The sequence below is a fragment of the Camelus bactrianus genome, chromosome 21 (genome assembly GCF_048773025.1).
Source record: "Camelus bactrianus isolate YW-2024 breed Bactrian camel chromosome 21, ASM4877302v1, whole genome shotgun sequence".
Classification (NCBI taxonomy): domain Eukaryota; kingdom Metazoa; phylum Chordata; class Mammalia; order Artiodactyla; family Camelidae; genus Camelus; species Camelus bactrianus.
This window is the reverse complement of record NC_133559.1, coordinates 3716960-3733850: the sequence shown is the minus strand read 5'-3', so window position 1 is coordinate 3733850 and position 16891 is coordinate 3716960. Positions and strand designations below refer to the sequence as shown.

At 53.9% G+C, this 16891-nt stretch overlaps 1 protein-coding gene across 5 annotated transcripts in view; it reads left to right on the top strand.

Moving 5' to 3' along the window:
* ACP6 (acid phosphatase 6, lysophosphatidic) overlaps positions 1 to 16891 on the top strand; it is a 36929-nt gene that overhangs the window by 8337 nt on the left and 11701 nt on the right. For 2 of the 5 annotated variants that reach the window (XM_074349329.1, XM_074349328.1), the window contains exons 3-10: positions 45 to 175; positions 507 to 586; positions 3828 to 3915; positions 4720 to 4852; positions 6144 to 6244; positions 8325 to 8420; positions 9891 to 10056; positions 10713 to 10915. In XM_074349329.1, the coding sequence (XP_074205430.1) occupies positions 45 to 175; positions 507 to 586; positions 3828 to 3915; positions 4720 to 4852; positions 6144 to 6244; positions 8325 to 8420; positions 9891 to 10056; positions 10713 to 10856 (939 nt within the window). In that variant the 3' untranslated portion in view covers positions 10857 to 10915. Of the gene's footprint in view, positions 1 to 44; positions 176 to 506; positions 587 to 3827; positions 3916 to 4719; positions 4853 to 6143; positions 6245 to 8324; positions 8421 to 9890; positions 10057 to 10712; positions 10916 to 16891 lie in introns of those variants that run through there. The other 3 variants (XM_074349330.1, XM_074349332.1, XM_074349333.1) reach the window with 3 other exon arrangements.

Genomic DNA, 16891 nt, shown 5'->3' with positions numbered 1-16891 from the left:
GGCAGGCTGCAGGTGGGTTCACTCTCTCCCGCTCCCCTCCTCAGGGGGGTGTGTTTGCCGGACAGCTGACCCAGGTGGGCATGCAGCAGATGTTTGCCCTGGGGGAGCGGCTGAGGAAGAGCTACGTGGAGGACGTCCCCTTTCTCTCTCCAACCTTCCACCCACTGGAGGTCTTGTGAGTCACTTGGAAAAGGGATGTTGCACCCAGTGCAAGTCCTGAGTGTGAGAAAACCTGCCTTGCCCGCCCCCTCCAAGTTCTCACACTCACGCAGGCAGGCTGGGGCAGTTACCCTTCTATGGTAGGATCCTGTGAACGAGTGGTGCGGGGCTGGGGGGGGGGGCGGTCACGCTTCCTCAGGGCCCCAGGGCAGCCGTCCCACAGCGGAGTGGACACTTCCCAGCCCCACAGCTCCCCTCACGTAGTCTTGAAGGCCTCCCAGCCGCCCTGGGGAGTGTATGTATAAATCTTCCTTTATGAATCTCTCTGCCTTTTTGCTTTTTTCCAGCATTCGTTCCTCTAACATTTATCGGAATCTGGAGTCCACCCGGTGCTTGCTGGCTGGGCTTTTCCAGCGTCAGAAAGAAGGTTTGACTTTGGGGTCTACAAGTCAGCCCCCGTCCCTGAGGCGCCTTTTCTTCTCACTTCCAAAGCCTCCCTCTCTCTGTCTTGGTGCCCGTTCCCTTGGTCTGTGTCCTCTTGCCCACGTGACTTCCGTGGTGTACTGACCCCTCTGCTGCGCCCGTCCCTGCCTGGCCCCCTGCTGCCCTTGTCAGCCTGACCCACGCGTCCGCAGCAGCGCACCAGCAGCTCTGACATGCCTCCGGCTCCTGACTTCTGTCCAGTGTCTATGGGGCAGCCCGAGCCAGGTCTTGTGAACAATACTGGGTGCTTTTTGTTTAGTTGAGACACTCCTGAAAAGGAAAGAGGGCAGAAGGGACACTTGGCTGGGCCCCAAGCCTGCTGCTGCTGCCCTGGTCTTGGGGATGACCCACAGCGTGGCCCACGTGGTGTTGCCTCTATTACGTGTGGCCCTTCCTAGTTCAGAAATTCTGTTCTGGGTTTTGACATATCCAGCCAGTGAATGCTCATAGCTCGTGGTTCTCAACCTTTTCACCACCAAGGCCTCCATCTGTTATTTTCCTCCATGGATACCATGTATCGAGGGCCTTTGACCATCAAATGAAGCTGCACTTTGTCACTTGTAATTGACTTAAGTTTATGTTTAATTGCTGGTCTAAGTTTCAGATCATCATGACCTCATCGGTATTAAATCACTAAAATGATGCCAGAAGACAAAGGTTCGTGTTGTTTTGTGTAGCTTCTTTAGCACTATCTCAAGCAGAGATAAAATTTCCATCAGGCTTTAAAAAAATGTGTAAACTACAGAACCTCCAGGCCAAAGGAGGCCGGCCTTGCCCCGCGCTGGGTTGGATCCTGCCGCTAATTCTGGCTAAAGCTGGCTGAACACCAGCAATGAGCCTAAGCAGCACAAAGCAAGCAGAACGGGCTGGGCCACCCCGTGCTCCTTGGGAGTCTCTGAGCTTAGGAATAGCCCACAGCGCCTGGCCTCCTGAAAGCTGTTTACTCGCTCAGCTTCCAAAAGGCAGATGTCCTCTTCTTAGAACTGCCTAAGGTATAGCTGAGATAGGAAAGATGTTTCTTGGTAACACCCTCTCCTACAGGCAGGTCTCAGATGGAGGCTGCCCAGGTTTCCAGTAGTGAAGGAAGTGGTCCCCTCACCAGCCCCTGGTGTGGCTGCCTGGGTGGCGGCTCCCTGCGCTGGACCCAGACGTCCTTACACTCCAGTTTGACTTCTGTCCCAGCCACTTCCATGCCTTGGCTCGTATCAAGGGATTTGAATGGACCAAAGGACCCCCCAGGATACTACCACTGATAGACGTGGTGTGACTTTAGATGGAGTAAAATTACAGGGACGTCCCAGAAGGCTTTGTATAAGCTGCAGGAGTCAGGCTGTGGGGGGAAGCTGGAGGTAACATTTGGTCATTGGTTTATTCATTCAACACATATCTGAGTGCCAACTCCAACGTGCCTTATTAATCATAGATCCTGGGAGGTACAGCATAGTGGTAGAGTGCGTGCCTAGCATGCGCGAGGTCCTGGAGTCAATCCCCAGGACCTCCATTAAATAAATAAATAAATTAATTAATTAACTAACTAACTAACCAACCTAACCCCTCCCCAACAAAAGAAAGAAAGAAAAAGGAACTGTCAGTCCAACATCCAGACACTAAGGTCAGGCACCAGATAGGAATTATCATGTGTTAACAGGAGATTTAAGTCATTGTTGTTATTATTCTAACATTTAAAGGACCAGATATTATTCTAAGAGCTTTGCATGTATTAACTTGTTTAGTTTTTGTGATAACCCTGTGAGGTAGGTAACATTATCCCCATTTTACAGAGAAGAGAACTAAGGCACAGAGAGGCTAAATGACTTTCTGAGGGACACAAAGCTGGTCCATGGAGGAGCTGGGGTTCAAATTCTAGCAGTCTGGTTGCACGTATTCTTCACCTTTCTGCTCTACTGCTTCTTGGAAGGCGTGTGTGTCTGGAGAGGGTCTATTCTGTTTACAGCATGTCCTCCAGAGCCCGAGCTCTTCAGAGGGGCGGGGAGCTGCAGAGAAGGAAGGGGCGCAGCATGCAAGTGGACTGTGCTTTGGACCCTACCTTGAAGCCGCCAGCACCTTTTCTTTTATTACCTGACCTAATTGTGGGAGGAAGGAAAGCTTCCTCTGCTTTAGAAACAGTTGAAAATTGATGCTATTAGTCTCACCCCTTCAGTTGACACATGAGCCCCAGAAGAGGGAGGTGACTTCCCGAGGCCATCCTGCTGCTTAGCTGTAGAATCAGGGCTGAACTCATGACCGTCAGCCTGATTTCCTTCTGTCCAGACCAACAAAGTGTGTCTGAATTCTGATGTTCTGCTCAAGTCACCGCAGGCTACTTTTAAAGTCCTGGGGTTTTGACCGTCAATCATTTGTTTGAGAATCATAGCTCTTTGGGGCTCAGATGCACCCAGTCACTCTATGGGTTGACCTCAGTGAATTCCAAAACCTGCTGATAGGAGCTGTTTCTCTTGCCATCAGAGAAGGTGAGCGTTGAGCCATGTGGAACAGGAGGCTGCCACAGGCCATTGCCATCTCTGGCACAGAGTAAAGCGTGGGAAGTGTTGGAGCACCTTCCGTGGGCACTGATCCTGTGAGCTCTGAGCAGAAGCAAGCTGCTGCAAGGTCTGGAAGGAACGCTGTTTGCAGTCTAACCTTTGGTTCTAGGTAGCTCATCTAGAGGCCTGGCTTTTCTTCTGGGCAAGGCTATGGGGTCTGAGAGGATGTGGCCCTGTGGCCATCTTCCTCAGATTGTCATGGAAGTCACCACATTGGCCTATAGGATTGGACTTTGGGAAGCAAGGAAGTCACCTAGTTCTGTTAAGGTCAGGGATGGCCCGTTCTTTATTAGAAGCCCAAATGCTGGCAGGCAATACCTTGAGGCAGACGTTTTTTGGAATGGGTCACGGAGGTGCCAGTCTGATCAGAGCCTGGACCTGCGTTGGCCTATAGGTGGCCCAGTGGGAGGGGCTGTGCTGGACCGAACAGGGCTGCTGCCCGCGCTTTCCGTTGTTCAGCCCGTAGGGGAGCACCTGTGGGCAAGGCCAGGGCAGGCGAAAGCGCTCGCTGTCCTTAAGGAGCAGCCTTGATGCCCTGCCTCTGGGAGCAGCTCCGTCTGTGTAGACGAGGAGAAGCGGGTGGAGATGTTGGGAAGAACAAGCTGAAGCCTCTTCCTCCTGTGCTTCCCGCCTTCCTTCCAGGACCCATCGTCATCCACACTGATGAAGCGAGCTCCGAAGTCTTGTACCCAAACTACCAAAACTGCTGGAACCTGCAGGAGAGAACCAGGTTAGTGCCCCGGGTTCTTGCTCACCAGTCGGGGACGGACAGCATTTTACTGCCTTTGCCGGCAGGCTCTGCCTGGGCCGAGGGCCTGCCCACACTGACCGCGCTGGTGGCTGAGGGACGGGAGAGGGTGCATCAAGCTCGGGTCCGATGTCAGCTGTCCAGGCCGTGAGGCCGCTCTCGCTCACAGTGAAGGTGCGGGAAGCCTGGGGAGGGCCGCGCGCTGGGCTGGAGAGATGGGTCCACAGCTGTGAGTGGGGCTGTGCTGTTCACCAGCATTATCCTCTCAATGCTCCTGGCCTCTCAGATGAGGCAGAAGAAGAAACTTACATACAAGATGAGAAAGCCAGTCATCGAGCTGCAATCCAGACGGACAAGCAGAAGACACGTTTCCCTGCTGCCACCAGCCTGCTGCCATGTAGGGGAGATTGGTTAGGGCTGATGGCACTTTCCAGTTTCCAGGTATTTCTGGGCCGCCCTGAGACCATGTAGTGTGTGTGCCTCAGAAGAAGGAGATGCTGTCTTTGAGCAGACCTGGCCATGCTTGCATTGATTTTGGTTTAACAGAAGGAAATGCTAGACTGGGATTTGGAAAACCCAGGTTATCATTCTAGCCTTGGTACTCACTAACTTACACATCATTTGATCTCATAGAGCCTTAGTTTACCCATCTATAAAATGGCAATGATACTTGCTAACTCAAGTGAGCTGTTGTTGAGGATTAAATGGGATCCCAAATGATAAATGTGATACACTTTGTAAACTTAATCACTATGCAATAAAAGGAATAACTTATTTTTTTGACAGAGGCCGGAGGCAGGCTGCTTGTTTGCAGCCAGGAATCTCAGAGGACTTGAAAAAAGTGAAGGAAGAGATGGGCATTGCTGGTAGCAATGGAGTGGACTTCCTCATCCTCCTGGACAACATGGCTGCTGAGCAGGTGGGATGGCTGCTCTCCTCGGGCTGGGGGTGGGCGAGCCTGGGGTAGGCTCGGTGGGCTGGCTCCTGGGTTAGAACCAGGTGGAGAGGAGTGGGGTGGAGGCCTCCAGGCATGGAGGCAGCTGCGATGGGACTTGCAGACGAAATGGATACAGGAGCTGAAGGACGGGGAACAGTCCAGGGGGACACCTCGCCGGGCTAGGAGCACAGACCTGTGACTCTAGAGCAGAGCTTTTTTTTCTGTTCTTTTCTCTTCTCTTCTTTTCTTTTCTTTTCTTTTCTTTTCTTTTCTTTTCATTGAGGATTTTTTAAAATATCACATTTTATTTTATTTTTTAAAGTGGCAGTTTCTTCTTATATTTAGTTTTGGGGTGGGGGGAGGTAACTAGGCTTATTTATGTGTTTTTTAGTGGAGGTACTGGGGATCGAACCCAGGACCTCATGCATGCTCAGCATGTGCTCTATCGCGGAGCTGTCTACCCTCCCCGCTCACAGGTTCTTGAAGCGTGTTCCCCAGGACACGCGTGATGTGAGCGTGTGCGCTGTGGGAGGCCGGGCAGGAGTGGGTGACAGGAGGGGAGGGGTCATTATCTAAGCTTTTGGATCCCTCTTTCCCGTAGCTCTTCTTGGAGAGTCTGTATGCACATCAGCGTGTGAAAGGATCTGAGAGGCCTGTAGTAAGGGGGCCTGGTTCATCTTAGAGTCTGTTTTTCTCAAACTTATTTAGCCATAGAATCTTTTTATCTAATAAAGACTGAAGACCACACAATGGGAAATGCTGCACTAGATTCAAAAGTCAGATGCCTGAAGGCAGCCTGGGTCCTCCTTCCTCCCTCTGTGAACATGGCAGTGCACCCTGAAAGCAGAAGTGCACCTTATGCTTATGTATAAAACAGATTTAAGGTTATAAAACACGGATTTATACATTTATGTGGCATACTTTTAGAAATCGCTTTGGGGAAGTGAAGGCTAAGTAGAAATTTATGAGTTCCCTGCCTTGTATTTTATTCAATTTCTTTTTTTATTTAAAAAAAACACTTTTTTTTTTTTTTTTTTTTTTTTACTTTGGAGTTGATGGGGAGCATCAGAAAGGGAGGAAAAACACTTTTTTTCCTGGGCCTTCAGATCTCAAGGAATAGCTTCAGCCCTTGGGTCTTGGGGACTGAGATTTCTGAGCTGTTAAGCCCTCCCCAGGAGCAGACAGGCCCCGAGGGCTTGGTGGCAGGGCTCGGCCGCCAGCCTGGGCAGAGGACAGGCGTGGCTTTCCTCAACGGCGCCTGCCACCCTTTCAGGAGCACGGCCTCCCGAGCTGCCCCACGCTGAAGCGATTTGCACGGATGATCGAGCAGAGAGCCGTGGATACAGCCTTGTACGTCCTGCAAGGGGAAGACAGGTGAGGGGCCTCTTTGGCTGGGGGCATAAAGTCACGCTCGGTCAGGCCTCCCAGTGTGTGGGGAGGCGGCTCCTCGGGCCCGCTTCCAGCTGCCAGAGTGTGAGAGGCTGAGATCACCCCATCCTGCTGGCCTTCCGAACGGACTCAGCACCAGCACCTCCCGTTTGTGGAGCTGAGCCTGGTGACCTGGGTTTTCCATTCACTGCTACACAGAACCAGGAGTCACCGCCTGGGGCTCAGTTTCTCTTAATCACTTTTTCTTTTGCTTCAAGTTTCAAAGGATTGGGTGGCGGCGGGAAGCTGAGGGAAGAAGAATTATTGCTCACTTACTTCATCACATTACAATTTACAAGTCATTTTTCTGTTCTTGCGTGAAGTAGGCGTCATTAGCCCTACAGGGTCCACAGCCCGGCTTTAGGGATGAAAAAACCGCACCTGGGGCCCCGCTAGCAAGTGGCAGGGGCGGGACTCGGACCAGATCTTCTGACTCTCAGTTCTGTTTTCTCTATTTCACTGGCATTTAGGGCTCTGTTCTTTGAAGACCTGTTTCCTGACTACCAGGATAGAGAGTTTCTCTCTGACCAGAGTTCAGAAAAACACCTTCTTCTGATTGGTTAAAAGCATTCAGCTCGTACTGAGAATAGGTGATGTGGGAGAGGTCCGGGGGAGGTGGGAGGAGAGGGCAGTCCCGGGAAGATGATGGGGAGGAGAAAGCAGCTCATGTTTCAAGAACCCACCTGGTCTGCTGTGTACAAGCCCCGCGGCTTCCCTCCCGAGCAGAGGCAGCCTGCCGCTCCGCACGTGCCTAGGGCACCTTGCAGGCTTAGCCACCAGACCTGGATTGTCGCTTACTGCCTTGCCCTCCACCAGGGCGCGCACGCGCACATACACATATGCGCGCACACACAATTTGGTACATGTTTCAGGCTGTGGGGCCCATGCGTTGTCTGCTGCAGCTACTCATCTCAGCCCACATGCACGACAGCAGCTGTTAGGTGACACGCAAACAAGCAGGCACAACTGTGTTCCAGGAAAACATTTGTTCACAAACACAGGCAGACAGGTTGGAATCGGCCCATGGCCACCATTTGCTTTCTCCTGGTAAAAAAAAAAAAAAATTTATACAAGAGCTGGTCCGTCCTCCTTTCCTTGAGCCCTGCTGTCATAAAGCTGAGCTTTCTTCAAGGACAAATGGTTATAACGTCACAAGGCTGTGCAGCCTGGCTTGGCCGGCGCACGTCCTTCTGGAGAGTCTGTGTTACTCACGGTATCAGTTGCCTGCTCCTCGGGACTGCTCCGGCCTTCCTTGGTCCATAAAGGTGGCCGTGCACCCAGGCGCCGAGAAGCAGGATCTGTCTAAGCCAGGCGCGGCAGCCCCGTTTCCTTTTGTCGGTGATGGGGTTCTGGGAGAGGGGCTTTTTCTCTTTGATAAAAAGTGAGAGGCACCCAAACCAAGCCTTTTTGCTGCTTCCTGGCCCCCATCTTCCTGCTTTGTTTGCTGCTGTGAGAACACACGCTTTGAGTTGAGGTAACCCCCTGTGATCAGGAGGTGACCAGCCTGAGAGAGTGTGGGGGCCACCGTGCCAACTGTGGGAGCAGGCCTGAGCTCCGGGTTACATCAGATAAGTGACAAATGTCCTTTGGTCTAGACTCCAAAGAAGGGGGCTGGCACGCGGGGCAGGAAGCGTAATTTGCAATGTCCTTCAGGCCGCCTTTCTAAGGGCCTTCTGGAACTTCTGGGATCCATCACACCTTGTCCTTCCCAGTCCTGTTCTTGTAGTGCAAAGGGCCTGGTTCTCCATGGCTTGTCCCGGTGACCCCTCCCGCGGCCCTCCCTGCTCACTGTGCTCACGCCAGGTCTGTGTCCGGGTGCTGGCACTGCTGGGGCATCTGTGCACGGAGGGCCCTGACACCGGAGGTGGTGCTGCTTCTCCCCTCGCTGCCTATCACTGTCCCTCATGCATTGCTTGGCCTTCTCTCAGCTCTGACTGGGCTTGTGAGGTGCAAGGGGGCAGAGCCAGCCTGTGGCCCCTGCGTGCCGAGGGACCCCGGGTGCTTGAATGTCGTTTGCTCACCGTAGGGAGAGTCTTCAGATGGCAGTAGGCCCGTTCCTCCACATCCTGGAGAGCAACCTGCTGAGCGCCGTGGACCCCGCCACCCTCCCCGGCAAGACCAGGTACGGGGCCCAGCAACACAGCTTTGCGCAGCTGAGGGCAGAGGGTGGCCTCTGGCTGCAGCGGGCAACGCAGGTTTTACGGGGGCAAGAACCAGGCTGTCAGTGACTGAAAGGGGATGTTTGAGGCCACGAGTCCCAGACAGTCACAACGTTTCTACCTTCCTTCCTGCCAGCCCTGTCCTACCATGTTTTGAAATTTTGATTGTAGTAAAAAGTATCCCTAAATTTATTTTTCCATTTTTTTTCTCACTAACTGAGCACGTGTCCAGCAGAACAGCTAACTGTGCTGTCACACAGATTTGGTATTATAATCACCCAAAACAATGATAATTGCTTAATAGATTGTTTAGTTTAAATACCTTCATTGAGTATATAGAAGGGTAGGATTTCTACTGAGCATCTAAAAATGCTGGAAGTGGCTCATGCACCTCCACTGTCCTGTTCATCGTGCCTGGAACCCCAGGTTAGGGGCCACGGGTTTGGACTGTTCTGTGTCCTAGGCACTTGCTAAGCCACGTGTGGTCTACAGATAAACAGCTTCACCATCACCTGGGGTTGTTAGATTTTCCGGCCTCAGCCGGACTCACTGAATCAGAATCTGCATTTCAACAAGACCCCCAGGTGGTCTGTCAGCTCCCTGGTACCAGAGAAGCACTGTTGTCCTCTGCCTTCTTGAGAGAGAATTGTCCATAGCTAGAAATATGCGATGAGTGTGGGAAAGGTGGAGGACAGCGAGTTGAAATAGGAACATTCAGGAACTTGGGGCCAAGATTTATAATAGCAAGTCATGTGAATGTCCTTCCTGGCCCTTCCCAGACCTGCAGTGACAAGGTACTTCTCCCGGGCCTTTGCCCCCTTGCCCGCTCGGCCCTGTGTCTGTAGGCTCCTGCAGGGCCCAGTGCTGGCCTTCAAGGCTGGGGGTCCACAGGTAAAATCCTGGCTCTTTCCCGAGACAGATACAGGGGTTTGGCAGGTGTAGGTGAACATGGCAACTTTATTACTGACTAAAGCCATTTGGAGAGTAACCGGGGGCCAAACAGGCTTATTAATATTCCTTTTGAATGAACTTCATTCCCCCAAACTGCAAGCTTCCCTAACAAGGAGAGCTTGCTTGAGGAGACTCGGTGCACGGCTGAGAACAGGAGGAACGTTGGCCGCAGGCAGACATCCCAGAGAGAGCAGGGAAGTGGGGCTGGGCCACACGCCCAGTTTCTTCTTCAAAACTCCCCAGGGAAGGGGTTGGCGGGTAGGTGGGCCGGGCAAGGCCAGGAGAGCTACTCCAGTGGGGATCCTTCCTGAAAACATGGGGCAGGGGCAAGGGTTCTCCCCACCATCTACTTCAAAGGACTTTTATACCAGGCTCCCCTGATTTCTAGTTGTCACCCGGTTTCCTCACTCAGAAGAGGCCGGCAGCGTGCTGGCCGCCAGAGTCCAGGTAAAGAATTGTGGAGAACTGTTCTCTTCCTGCAGAAAGCTGTACCTGTATGCGGCTCATGACGTGACCCTCATGCCTCTCTTACTGGCCCTGGGGATTTTTGACCACAAATGGCCCCCGTTTGCTGGTGACCTGACCATGGAGCTCCACCAGCACCAGGAATCCGGGGCGTGGTTTGTGCGGCTCTACTACCAGGGGAAGGTACGGCGTGTCCGCGGCGGGAGGGCCGGCGGCCGGGCACCCCCGCCCGCCCGGTTTAGCGCCACGTCCCCCTGCCCCGGCCCCGTGGGGCTCCACTGGTACATGAGCCTCTGAGTCCTCTCCTGGCTGTGGCCCAGGGATAAGGCGGAACTCGGCATGTAGGGGCAGGCTGGGATTTGGGCCTCATATCGTCCTGTTCCAGACTCCTTCTAAGAACAGGACCGCCCTCCTCTTCTCCTGAGTGTGTGCCAGGATGGAACATCCTGACTGTGAGGCCTGTTTTGAAAGTCAGTGTCGGTGTCTCTGGAGGGTAGTGTGTACTGTCAGTGCTCCCGGTGCCCCGGCTGCTGCAGCAGGGTGCTGTCCTGCAGGGCAGAGGCTCGAGCCCTCCGGCGGTTAGACCATCAGCCCTCGCGGCTCAGGGCTGTAGCATGGGTGTGTCTTCCGAGTCCGTTTGCCTGGTAGTTCTGGAGTGACTTTCACAAGCAGGGCATCGTGCTCTTCTTCTGGAAGCTGACTGATTAATGGGACCTTCCTTGCTGTTCTGTGTGGACACACACACACCACTGGGCCAGAGCCTTCCAGATCTCCGCGTGCAGCTGGAAGCAGCTGGCCAGGCTCCTCGGTGACCCTGCTGAGTTATGTCTCTTCCACAGGAGCAGGTGCCGAGAGGCTGCCCTGACCGGCTCTGTCCACTGGACAAGTTCTTGAACACCATGTCGGTTTACACCTTAAGCCCAGAAAAGTACCGCACACTCTGCTCTCAGGCACAGACGATGGGCCGTGGAAATGGAGAGTGACTGATGTATTTTACAAGCTGGGTGTGCTGATTTTTAAAATAAAATACCTTCACACAGTGCCTCTGGCTGTTGCGTTTAGGAGAGGCAGGAACAAGGGTTAATGGACTTGAGCACAAGGTAAGGGTGTTTCCTTCCTGCAGGTGTACTGAGTCCTCTTCTTGAAAGGAGAAGGGGTGTAACGTGGATACCAAAAGGATGAATCCTGTTTTGTGGCTTAATTTCCACGGCCAGAACACCTGCCGGTGACATTGGCCGGGAGCATCATGGCCTGTGGAATTGTGTGTGGTTTGGGACCTCAGTTCTTTTTTCCTGTCTTCCTTTCACAAACAGATACTGAGCAGCTATTAAGCAGTGCTCGTTATAAAGGTGAAAAGTTTCTGCCCTCAAGTTGTTTCAATCCAGTAGAAGAGGCAGGCAGGTGGATCAGTGAAGACAGAGCGGCCTGTTTCACTCTGTGATAAGGGACAATGGGGGCCATTTGGGGACAGAGAAGAAACCCTCAGCCCCAGCTGACAGGGGCTGGGGGAGGCAGTTAAGAAAGGCTTCTGAGGAGGTTCTGTCCTGATCCGAGGAGAGGAGAGAGTGACTAGGAGTTAAGCAGGTGAGCAAGGAGGAAGGGCATTGCGTGAAAGGTCGGCTTGCAGGTCAGGCACCTCGCCAGGCAGTGAGAGGGCGGACACTCCATCCTGGTGGCGGCAGCGCCGGGAGCGTGGGTGAGGCTCCCGCGCTGGGCTGGGGCCGCCCGCAGCATCAGCTCTAACCTGGACCTAGGCCCCTGGGTTCCCTGATGATCTCCCTTTGTCCTTATTAATTTTCTCATTCTTCCCCAGAATCTATTTCAAACTTTCTCTGATCTCAAACCACCAACCCGTTTACTTCTCAGAGAGAACACCCAGCACAGAGGCCTCTGCCTCCTGCTGCCTTTACATTGCCGACCGACCCCCGCGTCTGCTTCTCGAGCTTGGTTGCCTCCTTCCGAGCTTCAGACGCTCGCGTCCAGCTGGATGGCCCACAGGCACAGAAATTTCCCTCTTTCCTCACAGACCTGCTCCTCCCGCAGCCCTCCTTATTTGAATGAAAGACAGCCCCACTGTCCACTCAGTTGCTAAACCAGAGATCCATCCTTGTCTCTTTCCTCTCCCATCTTCCTATGTCTAATCAGTTAATTCTTTCAGTCCCACCTGTTTATTTCTTGGATTCATTCGTATCTTCTCATCCTCCATCTTCAATATCTCTTTGCCCTGCTAATTAGTTTCTTATTTCACTAAGGAAATAAAAGTAATCAGAGGAGAACTTCCATGTCCACCAACCTGCTAACCCAGTTGCACTGGTGCCCGGAAGGCCTGCCTTCCTGTTGCTGAGGATGAACCCCGCCCCCCCCATCCAAGGCCAACCCTCCAGGTTTGCATTAACTCCTACCATTATTTTTTTCGGTACTGTTAATTTTCTCTTCCTACCAATTATTCCCATTAGCTTACAAATACGCTGTGAAATCTCCTGTCTTAAAAAAGTGCTCCCACTCTTTGAACTACTGTGCTATTTTCTTCTCTCCTTGATGGCAAAACTTCTCAGAAGAGTTGTTTACCCTTGCCACTTCTGATTCCTCCTCCCTTCCAATTCTCTCCTGAACCCACCGTGGTTGGATGGTCACCCCTGCCTCCAGGGAGGCAGCTCTGTCAGAGCCAAGGAGAGAGGCCTCGGCAGAAGCCAGCCCTGCTGAGACCACGGTCTTGGACGTCCAGCCTCCAGAACTGTGAGGAAATAACGTTTCTGTTGTTTTCCCCCCATGACCTGTGGTACGCTGCGTCGTGGCCCAGGCGAAGCAGCCCGCCGCCTCCCGCCGCTTCTCCCCGCCGCGCGCCGCAGCGCACGGTGCCCCACGTCCACGAACGCAGGCTCCGGGAAGGCGCCGTGGCCCCAGCACCGGGAAGGGCGCCCGGCGCACGCTGGCGCCCACACATTGCGGGCACACCCCCTCTGCCCGGATCGCCGCCTGGGTTGCCCTCTGAGACGCGGCCCCCGCTTGCCCCTCCGGCCTCGTGCCTCGCGCCCCCTCCCGCAGCCCCGGCCAGGCTGAAAGGTCAGCCCCGCGCCCCTGGCCCTTGTGACGCACTGCTCCCTCCCTCGAGCCCTGACGCACACTCCCTTTGCCCGTCTGTCGCTTCTCATCCTGAGGCCTGCCATGTTTCTGCTTGTCCCTCGGTACGGGGGTGTCTGTCCTGTCCATTATTGTTTCCTCGGCCCAGGGATTTACTGAGTGGCCTCGCGGGCCCCGCGGCTGCTGGCCGGGCGGCTGCTGGCGCTCCCCCCGCTCACCACCAGGGGGAGCCAGCGGCGCGGGAGGGCGCGGGGCTTCTGCGGGGCTCAGGCTCGGGAGCTGGCGTTCTTTCTTTGTGACCCCCGGACGGGGTTCCTGAGCCTGTTTTTCCTCTCGCATAAAATGGAGATAGTTGTACCTACTCGTTAGGTTGTCGTGAGAATTAAGTAAATGTAAGGACCTTCAAGTGTTCTTTTTCGCCCTATGGCCATTCCTCCCCCACGGATTCTGAGCTGTGACGGGTTTCCTCAGCTGGTCGGAACGTCCCAGGCACCGTCCCGGGGCAGCGCGCCCCCTCGGCCCGCCCTGCGTGCGCAGGGGCGCTCCGGGGCCTCCCCGCGCTGTGTGCCTGTGGGCAGGTCCTTTAACTCCCTGAGCTTCTGTCTCCCCAGCTACAAAACGGTGATGTTAATATTTGCCTACCTGACGGTCTGTCCTGAGGACGGCCTTGAAAGGCACTTCATAGACTCCTAACTCGTCCTTGGCCTTGGCTCCTTCCTCTTAGTGCTTTTAAAATGAGTGCTGTTAAGGTTAAATTAATTTCCAGGGGGGCCCACCCATGGATGGCAAAGGAAAGGGGCTCCCGGGATAGAGCAGAGTGCTCACTCCTGTCCGCCACTCGGCTGGGCTTGCTGGGGGAGGCGGACTCCACCGGAATTCACCTGACAACGTCCCGGGGGCCTCACGGCCTGTCCCACCCAGAGCTCTTGGCTCTGGTGGGCACTGCTGTGTGCTGACCTTTAATAGTTTCACACAGATGGTTTAAAAGGAGGGCAGGAAGCACACGGAGACTCTGAAAGGTCCACCTTCCCATCCCACCCCAGCCCGTGCCTTGGCGCGCGGGCCCTTAGCGTGCTGGCCTGTTTGTGTTTTCTGTAAGAAACGCAGGTCTTTGCAAGTGATGCCTGGCACCCGTCTGCTCAGCCGGCACCCTGTAGGGCTCTGCCCGTCTGCCTGCAGAGGAGGCTGGGAGGGGCTGAGAACAAACGCTTTGTTTACCGTGTGCCTGGGAAGTATCGCTCTTCAGCTTTGGGGTCCGAGCTGTGTGCACCGTGCATGTGGGTCCACGGGGAGAGTCACGACCCCTTGGCTGGCTGGGGGATCTCTGGGGAGAGGGCTCTCTGCGCTCTGTTCAGACCCTGCCCTCTAGTGGCCAAGGGGACCGGCCATGCAGTCCTGGCCCTCCCAGTCCGCCCTGCCAACCTCTAGGGACCCGGTCCCTCTGTCTGAGGGTGAAGGCGAGAGGGGAGAAGCACGCTTCGCTGCGCCCCTTACCCCCCACCTGGCTTTTGAAATGTTCACTTCCCTGAGCGGGGGGCGGGGGAAGAGGGGTGGTGCCTGGCTCGCAGTCTCCGTCTGTGAAGCAGACATCCGAGCTAATGTGTGAGGACTCGAGCGAGCACTGGCCTCGGAGTCGCGCCACGTGAGTTCAAGTGCTGCCTGCGCGGGAACTGTCTGTGTGACTCCGGGCGCTCCGTTGACTTCCCCTTGACAAGCCTGGACAGCCTCGTGTGTAAAGCGGGGCTCTAATAAATAGTGCCTCCCTCACAGAATGAGCCCTCGCAGGGCTCACACAGAGTGGGCACGAAAAGCACTTTGTAGCAGGAAAAGCGTGACACAAGCGTGAGGCGTTGCCCCGGGTGTTCTCGGGCCGCCGAGGCAGTGGGCGCCCAGTCCTGGGTGGCCTGCCCGTTGGCGGGAGGATCCCGGCGACCGTTTTAGGGGCGCTTAAGCCACGCGTGGGGTGGAGCAGGCGCGCGCACCTTGGAGTAGAGTCAAGGACTTCAGTTCCAGCTCCGCCTCTTCCCCGGGCTCTGTGACCTCGGGCACGCCACTGGGCACTGCAGGGTCCGTCCTGATCTGTACGCTGAGGGTGACGGCGCGGTCGGCGGGCAGGAGGGGCCGGTGGTGCAGTGCGTGAAGCGAAATAACTACGAGGGGATCGGGAACACGGCAGCTGCTTAAGTACGGACTTTGAAGCTGCACCTTCATGCATCTGGGGCTTACAGAAACTAGAATTCACAAGGAGCTACATTAAATATCTCATAACAACCTATAATAGAGAAGAATCTGAAGAAGAATATATATACTTACATGTATTCTTTATAGGTATAATTGAATATGTATTCCATTATATATTATATACTCTTTATATATATTCTGTCTTATATATATTCTTTATATATATATAATTGAATCACTTTGCTGTACACTTGAAACTAACACAACATTGTAAGTTAACTATACTTCAATTTAAAAAAAAAAAAAACCTTAGAAAAAACAGAAAGAAACTAGAATTCGGCAGCTTACTATATGCCCAGAAGTTTGAGTCACTCCTTGTGCAGGGGATATGCAGAGAAGGCAGGCGTGTGCTTTGCAATCAAAGGTAGGGCCCAGGCAAACCGGTGAAGGAAGTATGCCGTGGGCCTGGGCCGGGGCTGGCGAGGCTGTTTATATTGGTTGGAAAGCAGGGCATTTTCCCCTGAGGCAGGCTTTCCACAGGAAAACCTGGATTCGAGAGAGATTAAAAGTCTCAAAGGTGAAGGGAAGATGTAAGGAAATGGCCTGCTCTGAATCACTGCAAAGGACAGTACTCATCAGAGAATTAATTTGGAAGGAAATAGAGTGTGAAATAGCTGCAAGGCTTTCAACTCTGGGCGCCGTGGCCTTAGAAACCCAGCCGGTGCCTCAGAAGCTCGCCAAGGCCCAGCCTGGGAGCTCCCTCCAGAAGAGCATCCGGGGATGCCCAGAGACCACAAAGTGCTGAGCTCGGGAGGAGCTGATTGAGTGTGTAATTAAGGGGAGGGTTGTATAACACTTGGGTAAGTAGAACTTGATGGGGTCAAACCAGCAGGGCTTCTGGGAGATGAGAGAGCAGTCCCTGGAGCTGTTAGTAACTGAAGCCGTGCACATTACATTAGACACAGCTTACCTGGTTCCTGTGGGGAGAGGGGTGGAAGGGATCAGGAAGGGGAAAGGGTGAGAGAGTGATTGCTCCCTAGATCAAAGTGTCCCCAAATACTTGATACCCTAGTGGTTCATTTCTAGGACTGGGGCAACATTATGGAGCAATGGGGAAGATCAGAGAGGCTGTGACTTGGCCAAGGTCACACAGCGCAATGAAGATGTAATGGCTGCTGAGACCTGATGGTGGTCCAGAGCGTGTCTTGATGTTCACCAGTGTTGGGACAGCTGGAAGGGAATGCTCGGACTGTAAAGGGGGCATCTCTGATCACGGGTAGGATTAGGAAAGGAAGTCATGCCTGGTTTGTTTGTGGACAAGGTGGGCGCCGTAGGCTGGCTGCCGAGGCGATTAGGCGTATTCCTAACTGCTTGAGTTCCTGTAGCAGTTAGGAACTCACGGCCTCACGTGATAAGCTCTCTGCCCACCTCGCCAGCCTCATTCCCCACCTCTCACTCCTCCCTCAGTTCTTGAGATGTTGGCTCCCTCTTGTCATTCAGACCTCAGCTTAAAGATGACTCTTTTCATATGAGAAAATCGCCTTACATGTTTGTGTGTACGTTTAACTCAGCGTCTATTTTTGCAGACACACAATAGAAACCTGGTGGTTAAAGACACAAGCCCTGGAGCCAGACCGCCTGGCCTGGTGCTCCACCCTTTTAGGAGCTGTGTGACCTCGAGCAAGTGTACTTTCTCCTCTGTGCCTCAGTGCACTTAATCTACAAAGTGGGAGTAACGATAGTGCTGCGTTTACTT